This window comes from Lactuca serriola, chromosome 8 (assembly GCF_051521515.1).
Source record: "Lactuca serriola cultivar US96UC23 chromosome 8, Lser_US96UC23_V15, whole genome shotgun sequence".
NCBI lineage: Eukaryota > Viridiplantae > Streptophyta > Magnoliopsida > Asterales > Asteraceae > Lactuca > Lactuca serriola.
Window position 1 is genome coordinate 108,585,670 of NC_136415.1, and position 26,002 is coordinate 108,611,671.

Below are 26,002 nucleotides of genomic sequence, written 5' to 3' on the forward strand. Positions count from 1 at the left end.
TTGTCTAATTAATTGAACAATTTAGATTTAGCTATATAGCTTGGTATTCTCATTTGGTTTTGTTTAACCAAATGTTTTACCCACTTAAATGAAATTTAACCATGGGAGAAATAATTAAATGTGGAAAACCTCTAAATTAATATAACAAACATGTTAAATGAGCTTGTTTTGAAAAAAAAAAGATGTAATTTGAGGATAAGATTATTACATGTTGAATTTTATTGCCTTTTAGACTCTATCATAGCCCATACTAAGAAATTGGTATTTTATGTTCAAAAATTTGGTGGTCAAAGATTTTTAACATTATTGTTAAATAAATCTCAAATGTGTTGTTATTATTTGAAAACCTTGAAGATATTAATGAATACTCAACTTATGATGTGCTATGTATATGTTGACATAACCACTTGTTTAAATTAAGATGCGATTTTTTTACATATATTAGTAAAATGACAAGTATCGAACAAGATTTTTTTTGGAAAACTTACCCAATACCAAAAAAAATATGACATGTTAGTATAATGATAAATTATACGACGACACTTAATAAAACATTTAAGTTTGATAAATGATAAATTAGATAATTTTAGAAAAAAAAGAACTTTCAAGGTTAAGAGTTAGAGATGAAATTTGATAAAAAATTTTGTAAAATAAAAGTTGGCGGAAAGATGATGTCACAATTTTTTTTTCTTTTTTTGAGTTTAACAATCGGAGATGCCCTTAATTAGTATAGGCACACCTCTATTTTTGATGAGTTTTATGGTTGATAAAAAATATTGTTAGGTCAATATGATTCCTTAAAAAATTGTTATTTTCGACAACTCATAGTTCTTTTTGTAGATATTGGCAAAAAGACGATATTTATGAAATATGGTCGACGAAATAAACTGATCAGATTATACATCATTTATCACAAACAATTATCAACACATTGACAATAGTGTCCATGCCTAATGACTTCGTGTGTTTTCATTACCATTAAGGGCAATGATTCCGCTCTCATCGTTCATTTTTTAAACTTCTCAATCTTTTTTTTTGTATGAACAACAACATTCCTATTCATTTTACAAGTATTGTGCGTCATTTTAAAATTATTAGTCACGATCGCCCTAATGTTTGCGTCTGTTTTCTTTACCATCAAGGGCGGGATTCCAACCTTAACATGTTTTTTAACTTATTTGTGTATCTTTTTTGTATGTTTTTATGCTTTATCTCCAATAATCTTCTTTATACACTTCTTTATATATATATATATATATATATATATATATATATATATATATTTGTCACTCTCCATGCTTTCTTTCCAATGGTATTTTTTATCCCCTTCATTTTTTGTCTGTATTTATCTTTTTTTCAACTCAACATCTTTTTTATTGATACAGATTAAATAAAGAAACTTTATATGAAAATATTACGATAATAATTTATCTTTAAAATTTTAATATGGACATGAGTTTCTTCTAGAAATGGATTCTTAATCTTAATTAGACCGATTTGTTACTACTTTCAACATCCAAGTCGATTTTAAAGACCGAATCAATTGCTTCTCATGGAATAAATACATTTCTATATCAACATCAATCTAATACTACTACTATAAAAACTCATACTATACATATTAGTTGTTGTACTAACCTTGCATTAAGCCCTACTTTGTACATATTTGGCAAATCACAAATATCTTTAAGGATGTGAATTATCTTGATATATAAATCTTCAAAAACGATTATGACACCAATCTCGCTTTGATATTTTTGTCATTATCTTTTTAAATGGAATGCCAAAGTATAGTTGGTCAAATGTTTGTTTGACGAAATAAGGTGCAACATGTTGCACGTGTCACGTGAAACGCACCTTAGTTCCCATCTCCTCTATCGACAAACTGAACAGTTCCTCTTCTTCATATTTCTCCTTCTTCTTTCCTCCTTTCTCAAGTTCTCATTCCAAATCGTATAGCGACATCGAATCGTACTCATCAGAAACAATATAGATTATGTCTATCAGATTCAAATTCAGAAGCTCTGTCAATTTCGATACAATCGAAATCGATGGTGGTAAACCCTACATATCGGTGGGAGCACTCAGATCTAAAATTCTGTGTCAGAAGAAGTTAAGCGGCATATGCCATAAAGACTTTGATCTCGTCTTCTTAGATGACCTCACTGGTCAAGGTTATTTTCTAATTCTATTAGTCTACCTGCTTTTAGTTTTCATATTCTTGAGCTACAAGTCCTCTTCTGTAAATTGTGTTGGCGTACAGGTGCAGCAGAATAGTGTGTTTTCATGTATCATTAATTGGTTTCGTTTTTTTATTTTTGATTCCGTGTTTTATTTTTGAGTTATTAGAGTACAATGACGATGAATTCAAGATTCCTAGTGGTTCGAGTGTTATCATAAAGAGAGTTCCAGCAGAACCGGTGCCTTTAGCTATGTAAGTTTTACGTTCTTCTATTGAATTGAATCTAACTCATAAAACCCTGTTAATATATCTTTTAGCTATATGATATCAGTTAATCGTTTGATGAGTTTTTACAATATGATTTCTTTGGTGTATGTGGGTGTGTGGGATTGTTCTGTTGGAAGCTGTGGGAGTATATGTAATTATGTATGAGTGATAAGCGTTTCACACTGTCTTCTATTTCATTAATTGATATGTACTGTTGATTAACTAATACTCTAAATCATCTTGTCTTTTCTTGTTATCAACTTGGCATCTGATATTCTACTTTCTTCAGGTTAAGACATCATAAACCTGAAGCAAGTGAGCTTAGTGAGGATATTCCGAAAGGTATATAACATTTTAAAGCAATACATTATAATTTTTTTGATGGGTGGCTCTAACTAACATCACAGATGCAGGTATCAATCGCAATAAACCTGAAGAAACAATTCTAGAGAAGAAGCCTGAACCTGTAGATGTTGAACACATGGAATTGGAAAAGTAAAGTTTGTGCCATATGATTTTTTTAGTTTCTGATAAACTAATTCCTTCAGATTATCTAAACAATCTTTTTGTTTCCTTTTCAAAATTTGACTTGACATCATAGAGTGGCGAACACAAAGGGTATTGATTTGGAAAAAGTTGACTTGCCATCAGAACTAAGATGTCCTATTTGCAACACATATTTCAAGAATGCTGTGATGATACCATGCTGTCAGCATAGCTTTTGTAAAAAATGTAAGCCCTTAAGTTGTTAATTATGTTGATATTATTGCTGGAACTAATTCCATATATTTTTGACATGTATTTTTGTGCTTGAACAGGCATCTGTGATGTACTTCCATTGAAGGCAAGGTGCCCTAAATGTTCTTCCACTAAGTATAGGGTAGAACACTTGCTACCAAATTTATCCCTCAGGCATGCGATTGAGCATTTTCTTGAATCCCAGATTCTTGCCACTGCTCCAGAAAATGATTTGCAGAAATATGTCCCAGGTGAGACTTTCTGATATTACCTGGCCAAAAATAATAAAAAAATAAAAATAAAATCCTCTATAGCTTATATATGATTCTTTGAAATTTTATTTCAGATGGAGAATCTGGTATTCAAGGAAAAGAGGTTTCCACTAAAAGGAAATTGGATTTGCTTTATTCTGAGAAAGGACCAAATCAGAATATGGGAGAGTCTGTGTACGAGTCACTAAACAAGAAAAATGATTTCTTGAATTCAACTCCTTTGCTTAAAGTTAAGAATAGAGATGCTCATAAAGATTTGACACCTTCTGTGGACTCTGAAGGTGAAAACCAACCTGTTATGCCTCAAGTTTGCATGCCAAATGAAGGTTTTTCTCATTCCATATATGTTCACAATTTCAAAACACCGACTTTTTAAGTTATTAGTATTAACTCAACCCCCATCTTTAACAAAATTTCCTGAAATGACTTACGTTGTCAGGTGGAGATCGAGGCTATGCAGTTAACAATAGAAACAACATCAATATGGTACTTATTTCAAAATCCATGATTTTTCATTTTACAATTAATAATCATACATACGATATGAATTATGAAATCTTATCTTGTTGAAATCAGGGAGGGCGAACTTGCTACATGTGTGGCTCTCCAACCCATTTCATAAGAGATTGCCCTATTGCTTCCAATGAACATCATATGTATCATAAAGGTAAATTCTTTTTTTTTTTTCTTTAACATGTTAAATTTTTTCAAGACTATCTTTTGATGATCTAGTTTTGTGAATTTCATTTTCAGGAGATCATATGTTTCAAGGAGGTGTGTCAGGCTACCCGATGCCCTACTGGAACACTCCCACTCCCATGTTTCCTCCATTCAATCCTTACATGAATATGTATGGAAATCCAGGGATGCTCCCTTTTAGTCCTGTCACACCTTATGGAGTTCCACCTTATGTTGCATCTACATATGCCGCCTTTCCTGTCCCTAGGTCAACTTTCTTATATAAACATTTTTGTTGTTCTTACTTCTTACTTCTTACTTTTATTCATTATATTCAAGATCACTCTACAATTTCATGTTACCTTATTTGGTTGCAGTGGAGTTACAAGAATGGGAGGTATGGCACCTGTAGGACCCAGAGCTGAACATTCCACAAGACGCCCTGAGAATTTGGATTTTCAGAACATTGATAACCGAATGAAATATGGCCATGAAAAGAGGTAACTTTTTAGCCATATAACATAAGTATTGGCCTATTGGGATCAAATATAACAATCAGAAGTAATAAGAGCTTTTTTTTTTAATTATTATAGACAAAGGTCTTCTGATTATGAAGATGATGGAAATGGAATCCCAAAGCGCCATGAGTCTCACTCCCATGAGCTTTCTAGATCATCAGAATATAAATCCCATAGAAGCAGGGGAAAGGCTGTGAGCAATTCAGAAGAAAGCCATGGCAGAAAGTTACAAAAAGATCATCACTATGACAAACATCAAGATCTAAACATCAGATCTAGTCATAATAAAAGATATGAAAAACGTTCTCATTCCACAAACGATGGTCGAGAACATGGATCATATCATACAGATAGATCGATTTCAGGGGTAGAACTAGAAGTAGAAGATGTGCATAGTGGTAACCATAGGTATGATGAAGCGAGGCATAAAAATGACAAAAGGCATCATCATCATCATCATCATAGTAGCAGGGATCAATCAGACAGTGATTGTAGCTGTAGCCGTCATTCAAGAAAAAGAAGGGATGATAAAAGGAAGGACACGTGGCAGATGGTGAATGGTTCTTCAGATAATGACTATGATCATCATCAGAATAAGAGGAAAAAGGTGCATTAGAAGAACAAGTTGAAGGTAAATATGTATTTGAATTTGAAGCTGCAGAATGGGCCCACTTAGGCAATCTTACCCGGTACACTTCTATTTGCTTTTTTTTTTGTTTGTATCAACCTGGTTTTGGTTAGCGGTTTATGATTTTATAATTTTATAATTTTATATTCATACAACAATAATATAAAGTATAAACAGTTGGTTGTGTCGACCAATGGACAGAAGAGACATACATATATATATAGGCTGATTTTTAATCTTGTTTTGCTTTGATGCTACAGATTTAATAGTGTGGTGAGCTGTTGGACATTAAAGCCATCACTAGCTTTTTTAACTTTTGTTAACTAACGCTTTTGATGCCTTCACCACAAATACAAAAAAAAAAAAAAAAAAAAAAAACTTTAGACCCTCTTCATATTCTTGAGTATGAAGTGTGGATGAGGCACTTATGCATTGCTGGACAAACATTCTGAAGTGAAGACTTATTGGAGCCGATTGAGGTATGTTTTATATAATATGCATCTCTTAAAGCTTTCTTGGCATATCCTCTTTTTTCTAAAATGGTTTTGGGTTACATATTTGATGGGTCAAATGTAGAAACTTAAAATTACCCATTTGACCTTATATGTCTATGAATCACCAAAAGACCCCCTTTTGACCAGTATTAAAAATTACCCATTTGACCTGGCCATTTTGCCATCTCTGTTTTGGAACACTATAAAATGGAGGTAAATCAACTTAGTTTATATTGTTAACAAATAGTTATTTCTAATCATTTTATTTCATAATATTATATTATGGGGCATAATGGTTGGGAGGTCTATATCTACTTTAATATTTACCTACTTAAAATGAAGCTCAAAATTTTAATTGGGGGGAAAAGTTCTCAACTTGAGTTCACCCATGTGCATGCCTTTGCACACACACACACACACACACACACACATATATATATATATATATATATATATATATATATATATATGTGTGTGTGTGTGTGTGTGTGTGTGTGTGATGTGCGCACATATTTACCGTATGTATCTGTCTGCAATCTGCATACATATATGTGTGAGTGTACATATATACCCGTATGCTTATCTTTCACACAAATGTTTTTGGGTAGGGACCACATCAAATTTATTAGTGGTTTATTAGGTTAGGTTAAAATCGATGAATATTATGAATCATTTAAACAACAAAATGGTATTACCTCATGGCTATATAGTGACATCAATTTAATATGAAAGTGATACTTAAGATTTTATCAACCAGAAATGACAACAGTTTTATTAACAAATATTATAGAGATGTACACATATATTCATTTTGATTTATAAATTATGTTTTTGCAAAAAAAATAAAAATAAAAAATAACCATATTATCAACCTTGTAGAAAGAGTAATTTTGACCAACTTATCTGTAAGTAAGTTGATTCTGATTTTTGCTATATTGTAAACGGTCAATGAAGTAAAACTAAATATTGAGTAAAAAAATTGACCAAAATAAAGAGGCATTGATGGCTTTTCCCTCTCACAAATGTCGTTTTTGATATCAATTTCAAAGTTTTACAAATAGCTTGCAAATTAACCATACCTATCTATTATGGGTAGTTTTTAGCTAAGGTGACGTTAGTTTACTTTGTGCGACTCCTTTATTTGTTGTGAGATGTGAAGATTTTAATCATGCCATGTATTATCTTGGAAAATGCAATCATATTTTCTTGAATCTTGAAACGTTTTGGAGTATATGATGTTAGGAATAATGAAACGTTTTCTAGATTTGCCCTTTATTTGGAGGAGAGAAAGCTATGCTTAACGTATCATAACATTAAGTTTAGGTTGTGTACAAAATTCGTGCTTGTAGTTATGTTGTTTAGCTAGCGGACAAAAATATTATTTTGGGGGTTAGAAGTATTGTTTGTTATAGAGTACAAGAAATAGTTTTTCTCTATACTATTGTGACTTTAGATTGTGTGTAAGAAACCCTCGAGTAGCGAGTAGGCTCTTTGATAGAAAAAATAAGCATATTCATGAGTACGAGGCCACATTTGAGTTTGGTGCTTCAAAAAAGCCTATTATGGTTTTCAAATCAAGGTATGATTATGGAGATAGAATGATTTCAGTTCAAGATTCGAAACTATTTTCATAACACTGAAAACAATTTGGGGTTAATATGAGCATGGATAAGAGGGTTGTTAGGTAAGAGATGTCACGGGGAAGGGGAGGGGGAGGGGTTACTTTTTGCACAAAATAGAAAAAAGTTAAATCATTACCACAAAATTTCGCTTGAAAAACACTATTATATGTGTTAAATCCACTTACACAAATATATAATATTGTTATTAACATCTAAATTGTTATGGACTAATTGCACCACCAAAGGGTGTTGAAAAATATACCCCTCAGTTACCACCAAAGGGTTGAGGATTCAAGTCCCTTTTAAGCTAAAAGGTGTGGATTTATGAGTATAGCATGAGGTATGTGAGTTGTTATAAAAAATGAATGACTAACATAAGCAATTGGTAATACTAACCAAGTTTTTGTATTTTCAACAACTAAATACAAATGTTTGGAATTTTAAGTTATAAGGGAAAACTACTTTGTCTAATCACATTGCATAAGTAGGAAATCACTTGCTATTCGATACATGAATAAAAAAAGATGAATCCCTTAAAGATAGGTTTAAAACCTTAGTAAAGGGCCTATAAGACCATCGCCCACACAACACTATTTAATATTTTTACACCAAAATAATGTGAAAAATGATGCAAATAATGTTCATCTTTGATCCCACACCATTTTAAAGTATATTCCTTGCCTCCTCGGTGTATCCAATTTTTTATAGATCGTCAAAAACATTTTTCAACTTATTTGATTTTACATTCTTATTTATATCTTTTTTGTTCTATAACTTTCTAAAATATATTATCACAAAACTTATAACCAAAAACCAAAGTACCAATATAACATATCAAAATTGGTGCTATAGTATTCTTTTATACCAAAATAGCGTAACATATCAAAATTGGTGTTATACCAAAATAGTGTGAAAAATAGAGCGAGGTAGAAAATCAAAATAGAGTGAAAAACAATCTTTGTAGTGGGGTTGGTTGGAGATGCAATGATAACCTTTTTCCAACTGTCACAAACGTAAAAAAAAATTCTCACACATTTATTCATGAGTGCATTGTTATTGTCATAAAGCACAAAAAATAAATAATTCTCACGTTTATTCCTTTTTGATTATTTTTCCCTTTTCATCGTGTGGTATACAAAAAGGGGAAAGTGACTTTCGCGACTCCCCCTATATTATGAGGTTTTGAAGTAAGGGATCACCTTTGGTGATTTTACTAGGCACAACTCTTTTTAGACCGTGTCACACACATTTTCCTATTGAACCACAATGCATGAACTTGAGACATTTTATATGGGACGCCTAACCCTCACCTGACGAGTCACCGCAAAAATATTAATATTATAATTAGGGGTGAGCAAAAACCGAATCGCAAACCGAAAAAACCGCATAAACCTAAACCGAAATAAAAACCGATGATGCGGTTTCTATTCTTGCAAAAACCGCAAAAAACCGAACCGCACCGCACGTGCGCGCGCGCGCGCGCACACACACACACACATATATATATATATATATATATATATATATATATATATATATATATATGGTTTGTGAGATTGTTATTTGCTTTAACAATGTGCTTTAAAAAAACCTAAATATAATTTTCATTGTTAATCTCTTATTTTTCTTATTATAACTCTGACAAAATTGCAAAAATTGTCATGTTAAAAATAAAATATGTGGTTTAGGTAAAAAAACCGATTGGTGGTGCATCGGTGTTTCGATTTTGAATATTTTGTGCATTTTTATCTATATCCTGCCAATTTTAACAACTCGGGTGTAAACTTTTTTAAAATGATAATTACCGTCAACGACTATTTTTGAAATTGTGTCTTCTTACCAAATTACACAGACCAATTTTGTATCTATTTTTTTTAATTTTATTGAATTATTATATATTATTTTTTTTAATTTTCTTTTTATTGGATTATTCTTTATTAATAGATATTATTTATTGGTTTGTTAATTTCTTAATTTCTTTATATTGGATAATAATAATAATAATAATAATAATAATAATAATAATAATAATAATTATTATTATTATTATTATTATTATTATATAAATAAAGATTATTTTGTTGGACTATTAATTTCTTTTAATTATTTTTCTAAGTTTTTTATTGGATTATTATATATTAATAAATATTATTTATAACTTAATAAATACTTCATTGGTTCCATATTTATTGTTCATTTTTGACTTTTGAAATATGTTTTTTTTTTTTTTTTTTCAGTTTTTTCCTTAAATATTTTTATTTGTGTTATAAATTACTTAATGAAACTTATAACAATGAAAAGACATTTAAAATGCAATTTATTAATAACTTTTGCATCAGGTATTATATATCAAAAACAAAAATATTTAATGTTAAAGTTGAAAAATAAAGACTTCAAAAGTTAAAAGTGAACTAAAGATATGGTATAGAGTGAGTATTACTTTATTGGACTATTAATTTCATTTAGTTATTTTTTTTTAAAATTTTATTTTTATTGGATAAATTCTTTTAGTTAAATCCCACCCACCTACCTCTCTTACTTTATTTCAAATATTTAGAAGATAACCTAGTTTAGACAACACCACCACCAACATTGGTCCGACAATTGTGTAGTTGGTGAGATTTTTTAAAATAAATTACGATGGTGGTATTGTCCAAAATATGTTATCTATCAAATATTTAAATAAATTAGGAGAGATGGGGCGGATGAGATTTTTTTTTTGAAATTTATAAAGAAAACAATTAAAAGAAATTAAAAAATAAATTTAAAAAATTAGTAATCCAATAAAATAATATTTTTAATATATAAATATTATATATAAATAAATATTTGTTAATATATAATAATAATTAATCCAATAAAAATGAATTAAAAAAAGTAACTAAAATCAATTAATAATCCAATAAAGTAATATCTATTAATATATAAATACTATATGCTAAAAGTATTATTTATTAAAATATAAATATAATATATTAAAAGTAAATTTATTGATATATAATTATCCAATAAAATAATATTTATTAATATATAATAATCCTATAAAAAGAATTTATAAAAATAAGCAATTAAAAAAAATTAATATATAATAATTCAGTGTAATGCAAAAATTGTCGTTATAGTTTGTCAAAAAGATAAAATGATAGAAGTGGCCCCTTATGGTAAAATTATCTTTTTAAAAAAGTTAATAACCAAGCTGTTAAAGTTAACGTGGTAGGGACCAATATTGCACAAGGTATCCAAAATTGGACAATTATAACCATTTTTTCAATTTTGTCTTGTAAGTATTACATAATTTATATAAAAAAGGATGTGGCCCCATGCATGTTCATGTTTTTTTATGGGTTGGAAATTTCTATCATACTTTCAATAATTTTCTGTGTTTGCTTATTTAAATGTAGACAAAACCTCATAAATGGTCATGTGATTTTCTAAAATCTTGGATGCAATCCTTAATTTTAAAAATCCCATAGATGGTCTATGTGGTTTTCAATTTATATCATGGTTGGTCTGTCATCCACCTAAAAAGACTTCTCTTTTTCTCTCTCTCTCTCTCTCTCATAAGAGAACTGATGAACCCCAAGGAGGTGGTAGATTGGTTTGAATGAATCTTGCTTACATGCAAATACTTTCATCACTAGCCATAACCAAGGACCTCAAGCAATGAATGCATCTATTGGATATCCTAAAAAATGGAGAGAATTTCATCGAGAGAAGAAGATGAAAATGCATGAACTAACTGAATACTTGATCTAGGAACCTTTCAAGTTCACGATCCAGTGGAGATTTAGAATCGTTCGCCTCCTCCGTATGAAATTTGATAATGATCGTTTCTAAATCCCAAGATTGATCGGAATGCTCCAAACGACATACTAGATCTTCTTGTACACAACATTTCAATTATATATCGCTAAATTGATTCTATCGACGAATAATAACCATCACGAACAAGCAAGCAACTTCAGATAACTCAATTTTACCTGAAATTATACAACGAAAACAAAGTTATCTTGTAAAACCGTAGCTAAACAATTCTCAAAAAATTTCAGAAACCAATAACTCCATCACACGATCACGCATTACATACATACAATTCAAAGCATGTTTAACAACAAATTCCTAACTTCTCTTGTATATTAACAATCGGTATAGAACGATTTCAGAAAACTAGATGAATACTACTAGAAAAATATAAGAAAATGTATTCCGATGTGGGGGAAGAAAGGGGATAGGGAAGAAGATTGGTAGCGGTGTTATTTATTTTATTTTATTTTTTCTTTTTAAATATTTTAATTAAAGAAAAAGATAAAAGGAATGAAAATGGTATAAAAGTCTTTTTAGGTGGGTGAGGGACCAACCGTGATATAAATTGAAAACCACAAAACCATTTATATAAGGTTTTTTAAACTTTAGACTATATCCTAGATTTCGAGAAACCACAATTACCATTTATGAGGTTGTCTTAAATGTATATTATTGTTGATATTTTTTTGTAATCGAATTAATATGAAATTTATAAATAATAATAAAAAAGATATTTGAGCTAAAACCATATAATTTTAACTTCTTAAAAAGCTAATCGTGTAACTTATAAGATTTTTTTTTCCGAGTCATATTTATCTGTTTTTCTATATCAAAACAAGAACATCTTAGGTTAAAAAATGTTTTACTTGTTCCTTATTTTCGCCCACCTCCTCTGTAGATAATTGTTTTGATTGAAGCTTTTTTTTTTTTTTTTTTATATTTTCGAGGTATCGCCATCATGCTATATGTAGACTGTTGATATTTGTAAATCGCACCATGTAGACGATAACAAAAGGGTTACCCTTGTTTGTTGGGATGACAACAAAACAATTTATGCACTTTTGACAAACATCAAACAAACTTTGATGAAACTTGCAGAATAAAACTTCTTAAAAACTTAAATAAAAAACTGAACACAATATTTAATGTGGTTTGGTCAAGGTGATCTATATCCATATGTGTGTGTGTGTGAGAGAGAGAGAGATGATTTTATTAAACTTCCAAGGACAATTACAATCACACACAAATGTTACACCTCATTTGAGCTCTCAAAACAAAAGAAACTCTCTCGATTACTAACTACTCAGAAGGATGTGAACTCAACCTCACAATGAGTGTTCTTTTGAACTTATTGTATACAAGCACTCACACACACTCGCACAAAGAATATTGAATGGGGATATGTGCCTATTTATAGACAATCATGGAAAACCCTAATTCTGACGGGCCAAGCCATCCATAATTAGCCCATAAAGGGGATACCCTAATTTTCAACCAATCACAGAAGGCCATGTAGACGCTTTTGGAATCTTCAACCTCATGAACATCATCCGTAAGCATCTTCCATAAGCATCACTCGTGAGCATCATCACATGAGCATTTTCCATAAGCATCATTCGTGAGCATCATCACATGTGCATCCCTAGTGAGCATCATCCCACGAGCATCATCCGCGAGCATCTTCCATGAACATCACCTGTGAGCATATCTCTTGAGCATCATTCGCGAGCATCTTCCATGAGCATCACTCGTGAGCATCTTCTAGGAGTGGCTCATCAAATGATATCATGGCTAAACAAAGAACACATGTGACACACCTTCATCATGCAACATCACAAGATGCTCCATTCCATTCTTAGGTGCTCCATACCCCTTATTAGAAGATCTCATCCTTTGTCTGATGACCCATTTCCTTCTTAAATGGGTCGTTCCTTTATCACATGCTCCATGAACTCCAAGTGCTCCATGTTGATTTCTGATGCTCCATTGCAACTCCAAGTACTCCATGTACCTCCAAGTTCTTACTTGTGATTCCTGATGCTCACTTGCAACTCCAAGTGCTCCATGTGTTGGACACGACTTCATACCCCCAACAACCCTACACATTAAAGCTAACTTTTTTTGTCTGTTACATAATTTCTTTTTATGGTTTTTGTTTTTATAAGTGCAAATGAGTTCTCCGCGACAATGCACAAGACAAGTTCAATACTTGTTTATATTTAGTTTGCTTATTTGACCGTAATTTGAACACACACACATTTAGTATTAATTTCTTGCATCAAATGCCCTCGATTTTTTTACGATGACAAATATCATTATGTTTATTTTGATAAAAATGATTTTATAAAAACATCAACCACAACCGAAAACATTAAAATAATAAGATGACACTTAACTTCCCTTGTTGAACCCAAAATATGGGAAACATACTCCTTATACGGGAGTAATTTGTACAGAACACTTTTTAGCCGTACACAACAATTTATGCTTAAAGGAATGTATTGTACTACTATAAAGCATAAATTGTTGCTTATGGTTAAAAAGTGTTGTGCACAAAATTATCACCCTCGTTTATGGTTAAAAAGTGTTGTGTACAAAATTACCACCTTATACAGATATGCCTACCCTCAAATGGAGTACCTCACAATGATGATGTAATAAAAATAGAAGTATGCAGGGTTTAAATAACAATCAAGGAGATCATATATAAACATGTCTTTCACCATTTTGAAAAATAACCAACTCCCAAAGACAATTAAAAAAAACTCATTTTGCAAATATTTATGCAAAAAAAGTGAAATCATATACATCCATATCAATAATCTTGATAATAAACCACTCATAAGCATGCATAATAAGCATAAATGTCAAACATGCACATGAACTCATGCAAATTCTGGGACAATTTGAACAACACAAGATGAAAATGGATGAGTTCGTTTTTATCTCAAGTGTTATAGACAAGTTACCCCCATCATGGAAGGATTTCAAGCACATTCTAAAACTATAAAAGGAAAAGTTGTCTGTTATACAACTTGGCAACCACTTATGAATTGAATAGGGCCTTCGGGTTTAAGAAAGTGGAGAAATTAAAAGAAAAGGATGATCATGGATCTTCTTGTTAATATGATGGAAGATGAAAAAAAAATAACAAAGGAAAGAGAAAGAAGAAAGATGACCATCACAAAGGTTCCAACAAGAAACCAAAACTCGTGTGTTGGAATTACAACGAACCTGGTCACTTGAAACATGATTGTGGTTTGAGAAAGAACAAGAATTGTGCAAGCACATAAGGACAATGATCTCAAGATTAAGGTCTACAACCACAACAAGGTTAGAATTTAATTTTTAGAACTACTTTTTTTTATATATCATGTAACATTGATTCTTGAAGCATATTATGTGTAGGATGATGATCACACATGGTGGATAGACTAGGGGGCGACGAGTCATGTATGTAAAGTTTGTCACTTGTTCAAAGATTATGAAGTAGTAGATGATGGATCGGTGCTCTATATGGGAGACCATAATAAAGCTCCGATTTTTTGTCGTGGTTCAGTGTGTCTAGTTTTAAGTTCTCGAAAAAGTCTTATTTTTAGAAATATTATATATGTTCCTAAGATTAGGAAGAACTTGGTATTAAATAAGTATGATTATAAACAAGTGTATTAATATGATAAGTATATCTTATCAAAGCGTGGTACATTTGTAGGATTTAGATATTTTATTAAAGTGTGATACATTTATATGACAATGTTGTAGAATCGATATATATGGCTTGTTCTAGTATTAATGAGTATTCTCTTTGGCATGCTCGCTAAGAACATGTACATTATAAACAAATGTTTGAAATGTCTGAAAATGGCTAAATACCAACTTTTGACATAAACATAAAAAAGTACAAAACTTGTATGCTAACTAAGATTAATAGACATGATTTTCCAAATATAAAAATGAATTATGTTATGCTTCAATTAATACATAGTGATCTATGTGATTTGAATGCAACTCCATCCATAGGTAATAAGAAATACATTATTACATTTATAGATGATTATTCTCGTTTTTGTTTTGTATACTTATTACATTCTAAGGATGAAACCCTTGATAAATTTAAAATTTATAAAACTAAGTTGAGTTGCAACAAAATTAATTATTAAAAAAGGCTTTGCACTGGTAGAGGAGTAATCATTTGCATGTATATGGATGATATGTTGATCTTTGGAACTGATCAATGATAAGTTGACATGACTAAAGAATTTTTATCATGTTAATTATCTATAAATGTTACTGGGGAGGCAGAAGTGATTCTTGGAATAAGAATCAAACGTGAACACCAATGAATTTCTATATCACAATCTACTTACATTGAGAAGGTTCTTAAGAATTTCAATTGTTCAGAGTATTCACGAATGAGTACTATTGATCCAAGTGTGAAACTTATGCCTAATATTTGTCAAACAATTTCAAATTTTGAATATTCAAAGGTAAAACGTTGTTTGATGTATGTTATGACCATCACAAGGCCTGCTATTGCATTTGTTGTAGGAAAGTTCAATCGGTTTTGTAACGTCCCAAAATTTAAGACTAAAAATTTCTTTTAATAAAACATTACTTAAAGCAAATTCATCATTTCAAAACATAAGCAGAGTATTAGTTTCCAAAATACATGTTCGTTATTAGAGTAAACATTCCCAGGCTGTCTAATTTATGGTGTGTGCCATGCGATCACCCCGAGCTCTTCCCTCCGCTACCGGAAGTACCTGAAACCAAAACTGAAAACCGTAAGCACGAAGCTTAGTGAGTTTCCCACCCTACCACATACCATGCATAACCACATACTGCACATATTAAGCCACGCCCGTTATCCTGGGCCTCGCCCGCTACAATGGCCCCGCCTGGCTTCAAGCCCCACTCGGATACGGATCTGTTTCACTTATGCCTCGCCTGTCACAGGGCCTCGCCCACAAACATATAATAGCACATAAACATATCACATCCCCACTCGGATACAGATCTGTTTCACTTATGCCTCGCCTGTCACAGGGCCTCGCCCACTAACATATAATAGCACATAAACATATCACATCTCATCACATAAGCTAAACACATACTAACGGATCTTGTCCTAAGGCCTCGCCTATCTCTGGGCCCCGCCCTTGTCCTGCTGCTGATGAGTCATGGAACCCGTCCATACTCCTACTGATAGTGAGGTACGGGCCCAGCCCACCCTCACTCCTTCCCTAACTTGGGCCTCGCCCCTGATCTGCTGCTACTGAGATGTGGAACACCATCCACACTCTGCTATTGGTGAGATACGGGACCTCGCCCACACTCACCTCCCTACCAGGCACATACAAGTATCACACAGACAACAAGTATAAACTATCACATAAACCATTCCTTGGGCACCCGCCCGCTATCACTGGACCTCGTCCTGAATATCATACTAGCATACTGTGCCTAGGGCTAACCCCCGGGTCTTCTACTCATAACTACATGGGCCGGCATTATGGCCGTAGACCCATTCATACAAAAGGGAAACTCACCTGCACTGGCTGAACTTGTTGATGATCCCACTAGCTGCCGACTGGCAACTCTCTGAACTCCTGCTCCACTAGCTCCCCGAGCTACCAATATCAATGCAACACTGAGTCTAACTGACCCCCGAAAGACAACCAAGTCAACCCTGGTCAAAGTCAAAGTCCTGATCAAAGTCAACCTTCCAGGTCAACCCTACTCGCCGAGTCACCTTATTGACTCGCCGAGTTCATATGTTCAGAGTCCTTCTATTCGCGACTCGACTCGCCGAGTCAGTCCATGACTCGCCGAGTTTACCGATTTTCGAGTCCTGACCTGTCCAACTCACCGAGTCTCCATTCGACTCACTGATTCGAGTCTCAACTCGAAGGGTTTGGGGTTTCGCGACCTGACTCGCCGAGTCCAAGACAGCCTTCAACAGACTCGCCGATTTGTTCATCCAACTCGCTGAATTCCTACCCAACTTCATCTGACTCGACGAGCTGTTCATCCCACTCGTCGAGTTCCTCCTCATCTTCATGCTACTCACCGAGTCCACTCAAAGGACTCGCCGAGTCCATTCAGATCTCTATACATGCAGAGGACTTTTGAGTCATGCATGGACTCCAAACTGTAGATCTACCCTTCCCAAGCCCATTCCTCACGTAAAGTTGCAAACTTTACGTGTAGAGAAGGAGATCTAGGCAAAATACACCATAAACTAGGGTTTAAGGCAAGGAGGCTCCATAATCAACTCAAGGGCTGAAACTTTATGCTTCCCATGACCAAAATCGGCTTAGATCTGAAGTAGCAACTCCAGATCCGGCTTCTAACTCAAATGGACAACTAATCATGGCTTAAAAATCCCCAAATCTCACAACCATAGAAGATCTAAAGGAAGGAAATGACTTAATACCTTCAATACCTCAGAAAGGCTCCACAAACTCCAGATCTGAAGCCAATCCTTGAAGCTTCACTGATTCCCCTCTTTCTTCTTCCTTCAAATCACCCAAAAAATGGCTTGGAAGCTTGAATGCACAACAATGGAGGCTTAGGGTTCGTTCTCTGTATGAGGGAGGCTCTAAGGAACCCTAATGGAGAGAATAAGGAGCTTAAATAGCGCCCAAAGTCCCGGATTTAGGGTTTTCCTCGAACAGACCTGACTCACCGAGTCTCCTTGGCCGACTTGCCGAGTCGGTCACTTACTCCTCGACCCGGATCCCGCTTGGACTCGTCGAGTTCCTCCTTGGACTCGTCGAGCCCCCCCTTAAAGTTAGGGTTTTCTTTCCTTTCTTGGCCTTTAAAACTTTGGGTGTTACAACTCTCCCCCACTTAAACTAAACTTCGTCCTCGAAGTTTGCTATGGCCCACCGTCTGCGCTCTGCTTCCAAAATCCACCAATTACCCCAACACCAGCTGCCTACCTTCGCTGGTCTTCCACCCGGTCATTCTGACTAACATAATCCTCGCGGATAAAAACCTCGGGTCAAACCTGACCCTGAACAACTTAGAAACACAACTTACTCAACCGACCATCCTTCTGGTGCTCTCCGAGTACTGCACTTGAACTCATAGGGGTTGACCCCTTCTTTCCTTTCACGATTCTCTTGCCTTCCCAAGGCGATGCTCCACAACCAACTATTTCCTCTGTCACTGTGAAGATCCTATCTTCACCAATCCATCATCCCCGCTATTTCCAGTACGGGTCATCACCGTCAGTAACCACTGACACTCTTCTCTGTCAAAACTTGGTGCCGAGCACCCCTCGATTCAACTAACTGAATTCCACCATACACTGCTTACCCGCAGTACTACTGACTGAAAATTCCGCTATTCCTTGTCTGCCTTCTTGATGAACTGAGACCACCCTGGTCCCTACCAACCTATCAATGTCTGGATTACCGGCTCCCACCGGTAGCTAGTCCCAACACCACCACTAGTCGCTCCCAGCGACTTCCGAAGAAACTCCGACCACCTATAACTGCTCAATCTATTCTGCCACTCCGGCACTACAAACCTGGGATCCCCGATCCCCTAGCTTGACACTAAGGTCCCTACCAGGTCCCACCTGCGCTGATAAAATTCACGGGCCTCGCCTACGAGTCCCACCCGCCTTTATCCTTTTAGTCCCACTAGTCTAATCACTCTCGCTCGGGCCTCGCCCACGAGTCTCACCCAACCATATCCTGGGGCGGCCTCTCCCAAGGTTTCACCTCTCTAGGGCTACATAGGCAAACTCCCTATCATTCTCATCCACTACCCATTCCTGATCCCTGACTGATCACTAGGAGGTAAGGGCCTCGCCCCAACTCCGCTAACGAAGCTACTAAGGAATGCTACGGCTTACCCGTAGTCTTCAACACTTCCATCACTGACTGCTAAAACGAAGGCACCCATGTGCCATTAGCTCTCAAGATCCTCATTCCGACTCCCTCGAGTCCTACGGGCGATCCACAACCTGAATTCCCAACCACGTGCTAACCATTACCATCACACGCACTAGCTGATGGGGGTTTCTCAAACTCCCAACCCTGAAATCCTCGATCCATCAAACGCTGAACCACTTCTTTTCCTTCTCGGAGATCGGACACTCATTCAGGATCTGCGTGCTCCTACCTTTGCAAACTCGGAGGATTCTCCCCCACTACGATCCTGCTTACCCCTCGTTGCTCAATACTCAAAAGAAATCTTTGCTACCATTCCATAATCAACCTGCTGAGGAACCCAAGCTTACCATAGCTAGGGATCTGACCAATCCATCTCTAACACTATACAACTCCGATCTAGCGAGACATACCAAGTCCCTCCCAAGCATGTTACAGTTACTGCATCCTATGTAGCCTTCTCCAATAGGGCACATCCCCTCACTACCATTCAAATATCCAAGGTATGCAGATGGCATATAACTCGATCACAATCAACTGCTCAAAAATAAAATACTCATACCGATAATGATGCAGAACCATAACAATATAATTATGCACAAATAAAAGAATTGAAAACAGAAATCGCATACCTGCAACGTCTGGTGCTGATCGCGCCTCCAAGGTAGTCATCTGAAGAGCTCTGCCTCCTATCACAGGCGCCTCTGCACGGCCCTGACGGCCGTCTGTGATCCTCAAAGTTGCAGGGGCAGGTGCCATCACCCGTCCTGCTGAAAACAAACTGGGGCACTGGGCCTTCTTGTGGCCCCGCTGATTGCAGTGAAAACATAACAAGTCTGATCCCTGCTGAAATGACCAGCCCGACCGCACTTGAAACAGCCAGACTCACCACCGCTACCACTCCTGCACGCGCCCCGTGCGCCCTGCCACACTTCCCGTACCGACTGCGGTCCTGATAATCCCTCGATCTCGAATCTGATCCCTTGGGCCTTTTGCCCAAACCTGCAGTTACCTGAACCTCATCCGGCTTCCTCTTTCAGATCTGCTCCAAATCAATCTCCCTCTCTCTAGCCCGAGAAATCATATCTTGCAGCGTCTTACAGCTGGATCTGCTCACGAACTCCCTGATGTCATCCGTCAACATCTCATGGTATCGGGCCTTCTTCATCTCCTCACCCGCGACATACTACGGTACAAGAAGAGCCCTCTCCCTGAACTTGGCGGTGATCTCCGCCACAGTCTCAGTGGTCTGCGTCAAATCCTGAAACTCACGTGCCAACTGCTGCACCTCAATAATCGGCGAAAACTCCGCCCTGAACCTGGCCAAGAAATCGCTCCAAGTCATCGCGTCCAACGCGGCATCATCCCCCAAAGCATGACCAATCTCCTACCACCAATCCCTCGCTCTGTCCTTCAGAAGACATGAAGCGAGTCTGACCTTGTCCCCTTCAGGACACCGGCTCGTACGGAATGCGTTGGCAACATCAGCCAACCATCTGCTGCTAGCGATAGGGTCCCTAGCCCCATGATAATCTGGTGCCTCGCAAGCCCTGAACTCCCGAAATGGCAAGGTACGCGCTCCCATCAATGCCATCATCTCAGTACGGAAGGCTCCCAGCCTCTCATCCAAAATCTCCAATATACCCTCCTTGACCGTGCCAAAGATCACAGAAGTCTGATCTAGAATACTACGCGTAACCTCGGCGGATATCAACTCCCTCATTCGCTCCTCGAGCTGCTCGGCCCCTGAACCCGAGCCTGATCCCTCTCCGGCGCCTGATCCGCCCGCTGGTCTCTCTCGCAACGTCACCATGCTGAAAATATACCACAACCACTATCAGAATATTCATCACTGATGTGAGACCAAACACACCCTACCAGGTTCCCGGTCTTGTCTCGGCCTTTCCCGAATCGAGTACGAATCCTCTGCTTTCAGTAGTACGGGCCCATACTACCTTCCACATCTATCCGTACTTTCCTCAGGAATTGCTTCGACTCCACCAGGTCCCTTATCCACTACTACTGCTCCCAGCCCTATCTCATCCTAGGCTTACCCTGGGAAAACCTCTGACTCAACTCAAACCAATCCTCAGCTGCTGAAGGTCTCCTTGTGATGCCAATTAGCCATCACCTGGATACCATCACATGTGACGAGGCTCAGATAATCCTTCAAGTAAAAGACTCGTCCCTACAACGGTTGGACTCAAACAAGAGCTGCGCAATAGGACCAAATCCAGCACTCTGAGATTATTCAACCATGATCACATGTGACGTGTCGTATCCACCTAATGGCTAACTCCCATCAGTTAGTATCCAACAATGCACAAAGCAAGCAGCATTCAGACAAGGGAAAATCTAACCACAACATACTCAAGCAATCATATCCACATAGCAAGAAACTGAACTAGCATGCAACACAAACTCATAGACCCACACAAACTCAACAACTCAGGCATAACCTAAACAGGCTATCATACCACTGTCTAATCAGCACTATCATGCAGCTCAAAACACATATAATAGGCACATAAGGCATCATCCCTAGATCCTTAGTCCTAATCTAGCATGCTGTTCTATCAACTGATAATCATAACATAAATTGTATGGGTATTTTGGGGTACTTATTTGAGCTCGGTTGATTGCATGCACCACACCCTTTTTCTATTTTCAAAGTTCTTTTCTTTCTAAATTATTCTTGCTTTTCTAAAACTGTTTTCTTTCCCAAAACTCTCTTTTAAAAAACTGTCCTCTTCATTTTGAAAACTTCTATACCAATTCCTCAGTTTGAGTTCAGACACACCCGAGAGCATGTCCGAATCCCTCAAACCAAGGCTCTGATACCAACTTGTAACGTCCCAAAATTTAAGACTAAAAATTTCTTTTAATAAAACAATACTTAAAGCAAATTCATCATTTCAAAACATAAGCAGAGTATTAGTTTCCAAAATACATGTTCGTTATCAGAGTAAACATTCCCAGGCTGTCTAATCTATGGTGTGTGCCATGCGATCACCCCAAGCTCTTCCCTCCGCTACCGGAAGTACTTGAAACCAAAACTGAAAACCGTAAGCACGAAGCTCAGTAAGTTTCCCACCCTACCACATACCATGCATAACCACATACTGCACATACTAGGCCACGCCCGCTATCATGGGCCTCGCCCACCTACCTCAGGCCTCGCCCGCTACAACGGCCCCGCCGCTCCAGGCCCCGCCTGGCTTCGAGCCCCGCTCGGATACAGATCTGTTTCACTTAGGCCTCGCCTGTCACAGGGCCTCGCCCACTAACATATAATAGCACATAAACATATCATATCTCATCACATAAGCTAAACACATACTAACGGATCTTGTCCAAAGGCCTCGCCTATCTCTGGGCCCCGCCCTTGTCCTGCTGCTGATGAGTCATGGAACCCGTCCATACTCCTACTGATAGTGAGGTACGGGCCCAGCCCACCCTCACTCCTTCCCTAACTTGGGCCTCGCCCCTGATCTGCTGCTACTGAGATGTGGAACACCATCCACACTCTGCTATTGGTGAGATACGGGACCTCGCCCACACTCACCTCCCTACCAGGCACATACAAGTATCACACAGACAACAAGTATAAACTATCACATAAACCATTCCTTGGGCACCCGCCTGCTATCACTGGACCTCGTCCTGAATATCATACTAGCATACTGTGCCTAGGGCTAACCCCCGGGTCTTCTACTCATAACTACATGGGCCGGCATTATGGCCGTAGACCCATTCATACAAAAGGGAAACTCACCTGCACTGGCTGAACTTGTTGATGATCCCACTAGCTGCCGACTGGCAACTCTCTGAACTCCTGCTCCACTAGCTCCCCGAGCTACCAATATCAATGCAACACTGAGTCTAACTGACCCCCGAAAGACAACCAAGTCAACCCTGGTCAAAGTCAAAGTCCTGATCAAAGTCAACCTTCCAGGTCAACCCTACTCGCCGAGTCACCTTATTGACTCGCCGAGTTCATATGTTCAGAGTCCTTCTATTCGCGACTCGACTCGCCGAGTCAGTCCATGACTCGCCGAGTTTACTGATTTTCGAGTCCTGACCTGTCCAACTCACCGAGTCTCCATTCGACTCACTGATTCGAGTCTCAACTCGAAGGGTTTGGGGTTTCGCGACCTGACTCGCCGAGTCCAAGACAGCCTTCAACAGACTCGCCGATTTGTTCATCCAACTCGCTGAATTCCTACCCAACTTCATCTGACTCGACGAGCTGTTCATCCCACTCGTCGAGTTCCTCCTCATCTTCATGCTACTCACCGAGTCCACTCAAAGGACTCGCTGAGTCCATTCAGATCTCTATACATGCAGAGGACTTTTGAGTCATGCATGGAATCCAAACTGTAGATCTACCCTTCCCAAGCCCATTCCTCACGTAAAGTTGCAAACTTTACGTGTAGAGAAGGAGATCTAGGCAAAATACACCATAAACTAGGGTTTAAGGCAAGGAGGCTCCATAATCAACTCAAGGGCTGAAACTTTATGCTTCCCATGACCAAAATCGGCTTAGATCTGAAGTAGCAACTCCAGATCCGGCTTCTAACTCAAATGGACAACTAATCATGGCTTAAAAATCCCCAAATCTCACAACCATAGAAGATCTAAAGGAAGGAAATGACTTAATACCTTCAATACCTCAGAAAGGCTCCACAAACTCCAGATCTGAAGCCAATCCTTGAAGCTTCACTGATTCCCCTCTTTCTTCTTCCTTCAAATCACCCAAAAAATGGCTTGGAAGCTTGAATGCACAACAATGGAGGCTTAGGGTTCGTTTTCTGTATGAAGGAGGCTCTAAGGAACCCTAATGGAGAGAATAAGGAGCTTAAATAGCGCCCAAAGTCCCGGATTTAGGGTTTTCCTCGAACAGACCTGACTCGCCGAGTCTCCTTGGCCGACTCGCCGAGACGATCACTTACTCCTCGACCCAGATTCCGCTTGGACTCGCCGAGTCCCCCCTTAAAGTTAGGGTTTTCTTTCCTTTCTCGGCCTTTAAAACTTTGGGTGTTACAGGTTTACTAGCAATCCTAGTACTTACCACTAGTAAGCAGCAAGGCGGGTGATGAAGTATCTTAATAAAACCATGGATTATGGTTTGACTTATGTAAGGTTTCCTTCAGTCATAGAAGGGTATTCTGATGCTAGTTGGATTACAAACATCGAGGACCAATTGTCTACAAATGGTTGTGTTTTCCTTCTTGGAGGAGGTGAGATTTTGTAGGACTCAAAGAAGCAAACTTGCCTCACAAACTCAACTATGGAATCTGAATTTGTAGCCTTTGTAGCCGCTAGTAAGGAAACAAAATGGTTAATGAATTTTATTTTTGAAATCCCTTTGTGACCAAAGCCTATATAACCCATTTCTATACACTGTGATAGTGTTGCCACCTTGACAAAGGCCTATAGCCACGTATATAATGGAAAGTCGCAACATTTAGGTGTTAGACACAATATGGTACGTGATTTTATAACTCAAGATATAGTTTATGTTGAATTTGTTCCATCTTAACAGAATTAAGCTGATCACTTGACGAAGGGGTTAGGTAGAGACTTGGTAAGAAAGTCAGTGATAGGTATGGGTTTAAGGACCACTTGAAATCTGTATGAGTAAGATACCCAATTCCCTTATAATACAATGTTAGATGATGAAATCAATGTGGAAAGCTTACTTGTGGAGATTGAAGCGCATTCGTTTATAACATCTCAATGTATGTGCTTGAATATGTAAGACTTACGTTAGGTTTAAGTAATTTCTTAATATTTCATTTGAAAAATGCATATATAGGTGCATGATTTAGGAAAGTTACCTATGTGAGTGTGATGTTTTGCCACTTCAGAAAACTTAGGCTAAGCTTTTATGCACTCATGAATGGATTGGACACATGACTTGTAATAGTGTCAAGTATAAAACTTTAGAATTTGTGTAAAGCGTATGTGTATAATATCTTCAGTTACTCAAATGAGTTGAGGGTTCAATCCACAGGACACCTAAATTCTCGAGTGTTTGAAATGTGTATTATACTAATATGAAAATTCACTCTTCAGGAGATTTTCATTTATCCATGAGTTTGATTTTGTGGAATCAAGGATTACACTATAATGGGAGAGAAATGTTGGTGATTTTAGTATCATCGATATTTTAGTGTAGTCAACATTCTATTTGAGAGAAGTCGAGTACCTTTGAGATTGGAGGTGTGGAGTGCACACTCGGATAACTTAAGAGGAATCGAGAAGACGGGGGTCTGAGGCAGCGTACCTGGCGGTGTTCCAAGGGTCCTCGCCCTTAGGTAAATCTAAGGGAAACACCCCCAAAGGGCAGATTCCCCGGCGTAGTCAGGGGCTTTAACTTGGACTTTAAGAAGACCACAAAATGTGTGGTGAACTTGAATCTTGTTTTGATGTCTATTGTTAACAATCTCGCTAGTTTTCAAACTTGATTAAGTAAACTATTTTGGGACCAAAGTGTTTTTCCGTTAATCATTAACTATGAATTTTTGGGAAATTTTCTATAAATGTTTTTCATTTTTTTTGAAGTGTGATTCAGCTGGGCCCTAGCAAGGGTGTTACACTATGGCAATGAATATAAAGACAATTTGCATGATCATATTGCTAATCAATTATTTATAAAGTTTGAACTTTAAAAAAATGTGCAAACTATATATATATATATATATATATATATATATATATATATATATATATATATATATATATATATATATCCATTCATATTTTTACCACTTATCTTTTATTTCTTTACACATTTGTCACAAAACTTTCACTTTTACTTCTTTACACTCTTGACATTAAAGTTTGACGATTCTTTACACTAATGCCACTAAACTTTGACAATTTACAACAT

General features: G+C 36.8%; 1 protein-coding gene across 4 annotated transcripts; it reads left to right on the forward strand.

Moving 5' to 3' along the window:
* Positions 1 to 1,833: 1,833 nt before the first annotated feature.
* Positions 1,834 to 25,673, forward strand: LOC145065432 (uncharacterized). Of its 4 annotated transcripts, XR_013688422.1 has the most exons (14): positions 1,834 to 2,174; positions 2,350 to 2,434; positions 2,739 to 2,791; positions 2,857 to 2,944; positions 3,051 to 3,181; positions 3,268 to 3,438; positions 3,534 to 3,785; positions 3,899 to 3,945; positions 4,036 to 4,126; positions 4,213 to 4,405; positions 4,515 to 4,637; positions 4,731 to 5,344; positions 5,544 to 5,762; positions 25,186 to 25,673. XR_013688422.1 is itself a non-coding variant. In XM_079012419.1 (12 exons), the coding sequence occupies exons 1-12, from the start codon at positions 1,997 to 1,999 to the stop codon at positions 5,269 to 5,271; spliced, it is 1,953 nt and encodes a 650-aa protein (XP_078868545.1). In that variant the 5' UTR covers positions 1,834 to 1,996; the 3' UTR covers positions 5,272 to 5,519. The 4 variants fall into 4 exon arrangements, 2 of the variants coding, with proteins under 2 accessions (XP_078868545.1, XP_078868546.1); XR_013688421.1 differs by lacking the exon at positions 25,186 to 25,673 and having other exon boundaries at positions 5,544 to 9,310; XM_079012419.1 differs by lacking the exons at positions 5,544 to 5,762; positions 25,186 to 25,673 and having other exon boundaries at positions 4,731 to 5,519.
* The last annotated feature ends 329 nt before the right edge of the window (positions 25,674 to 26,002 follow it).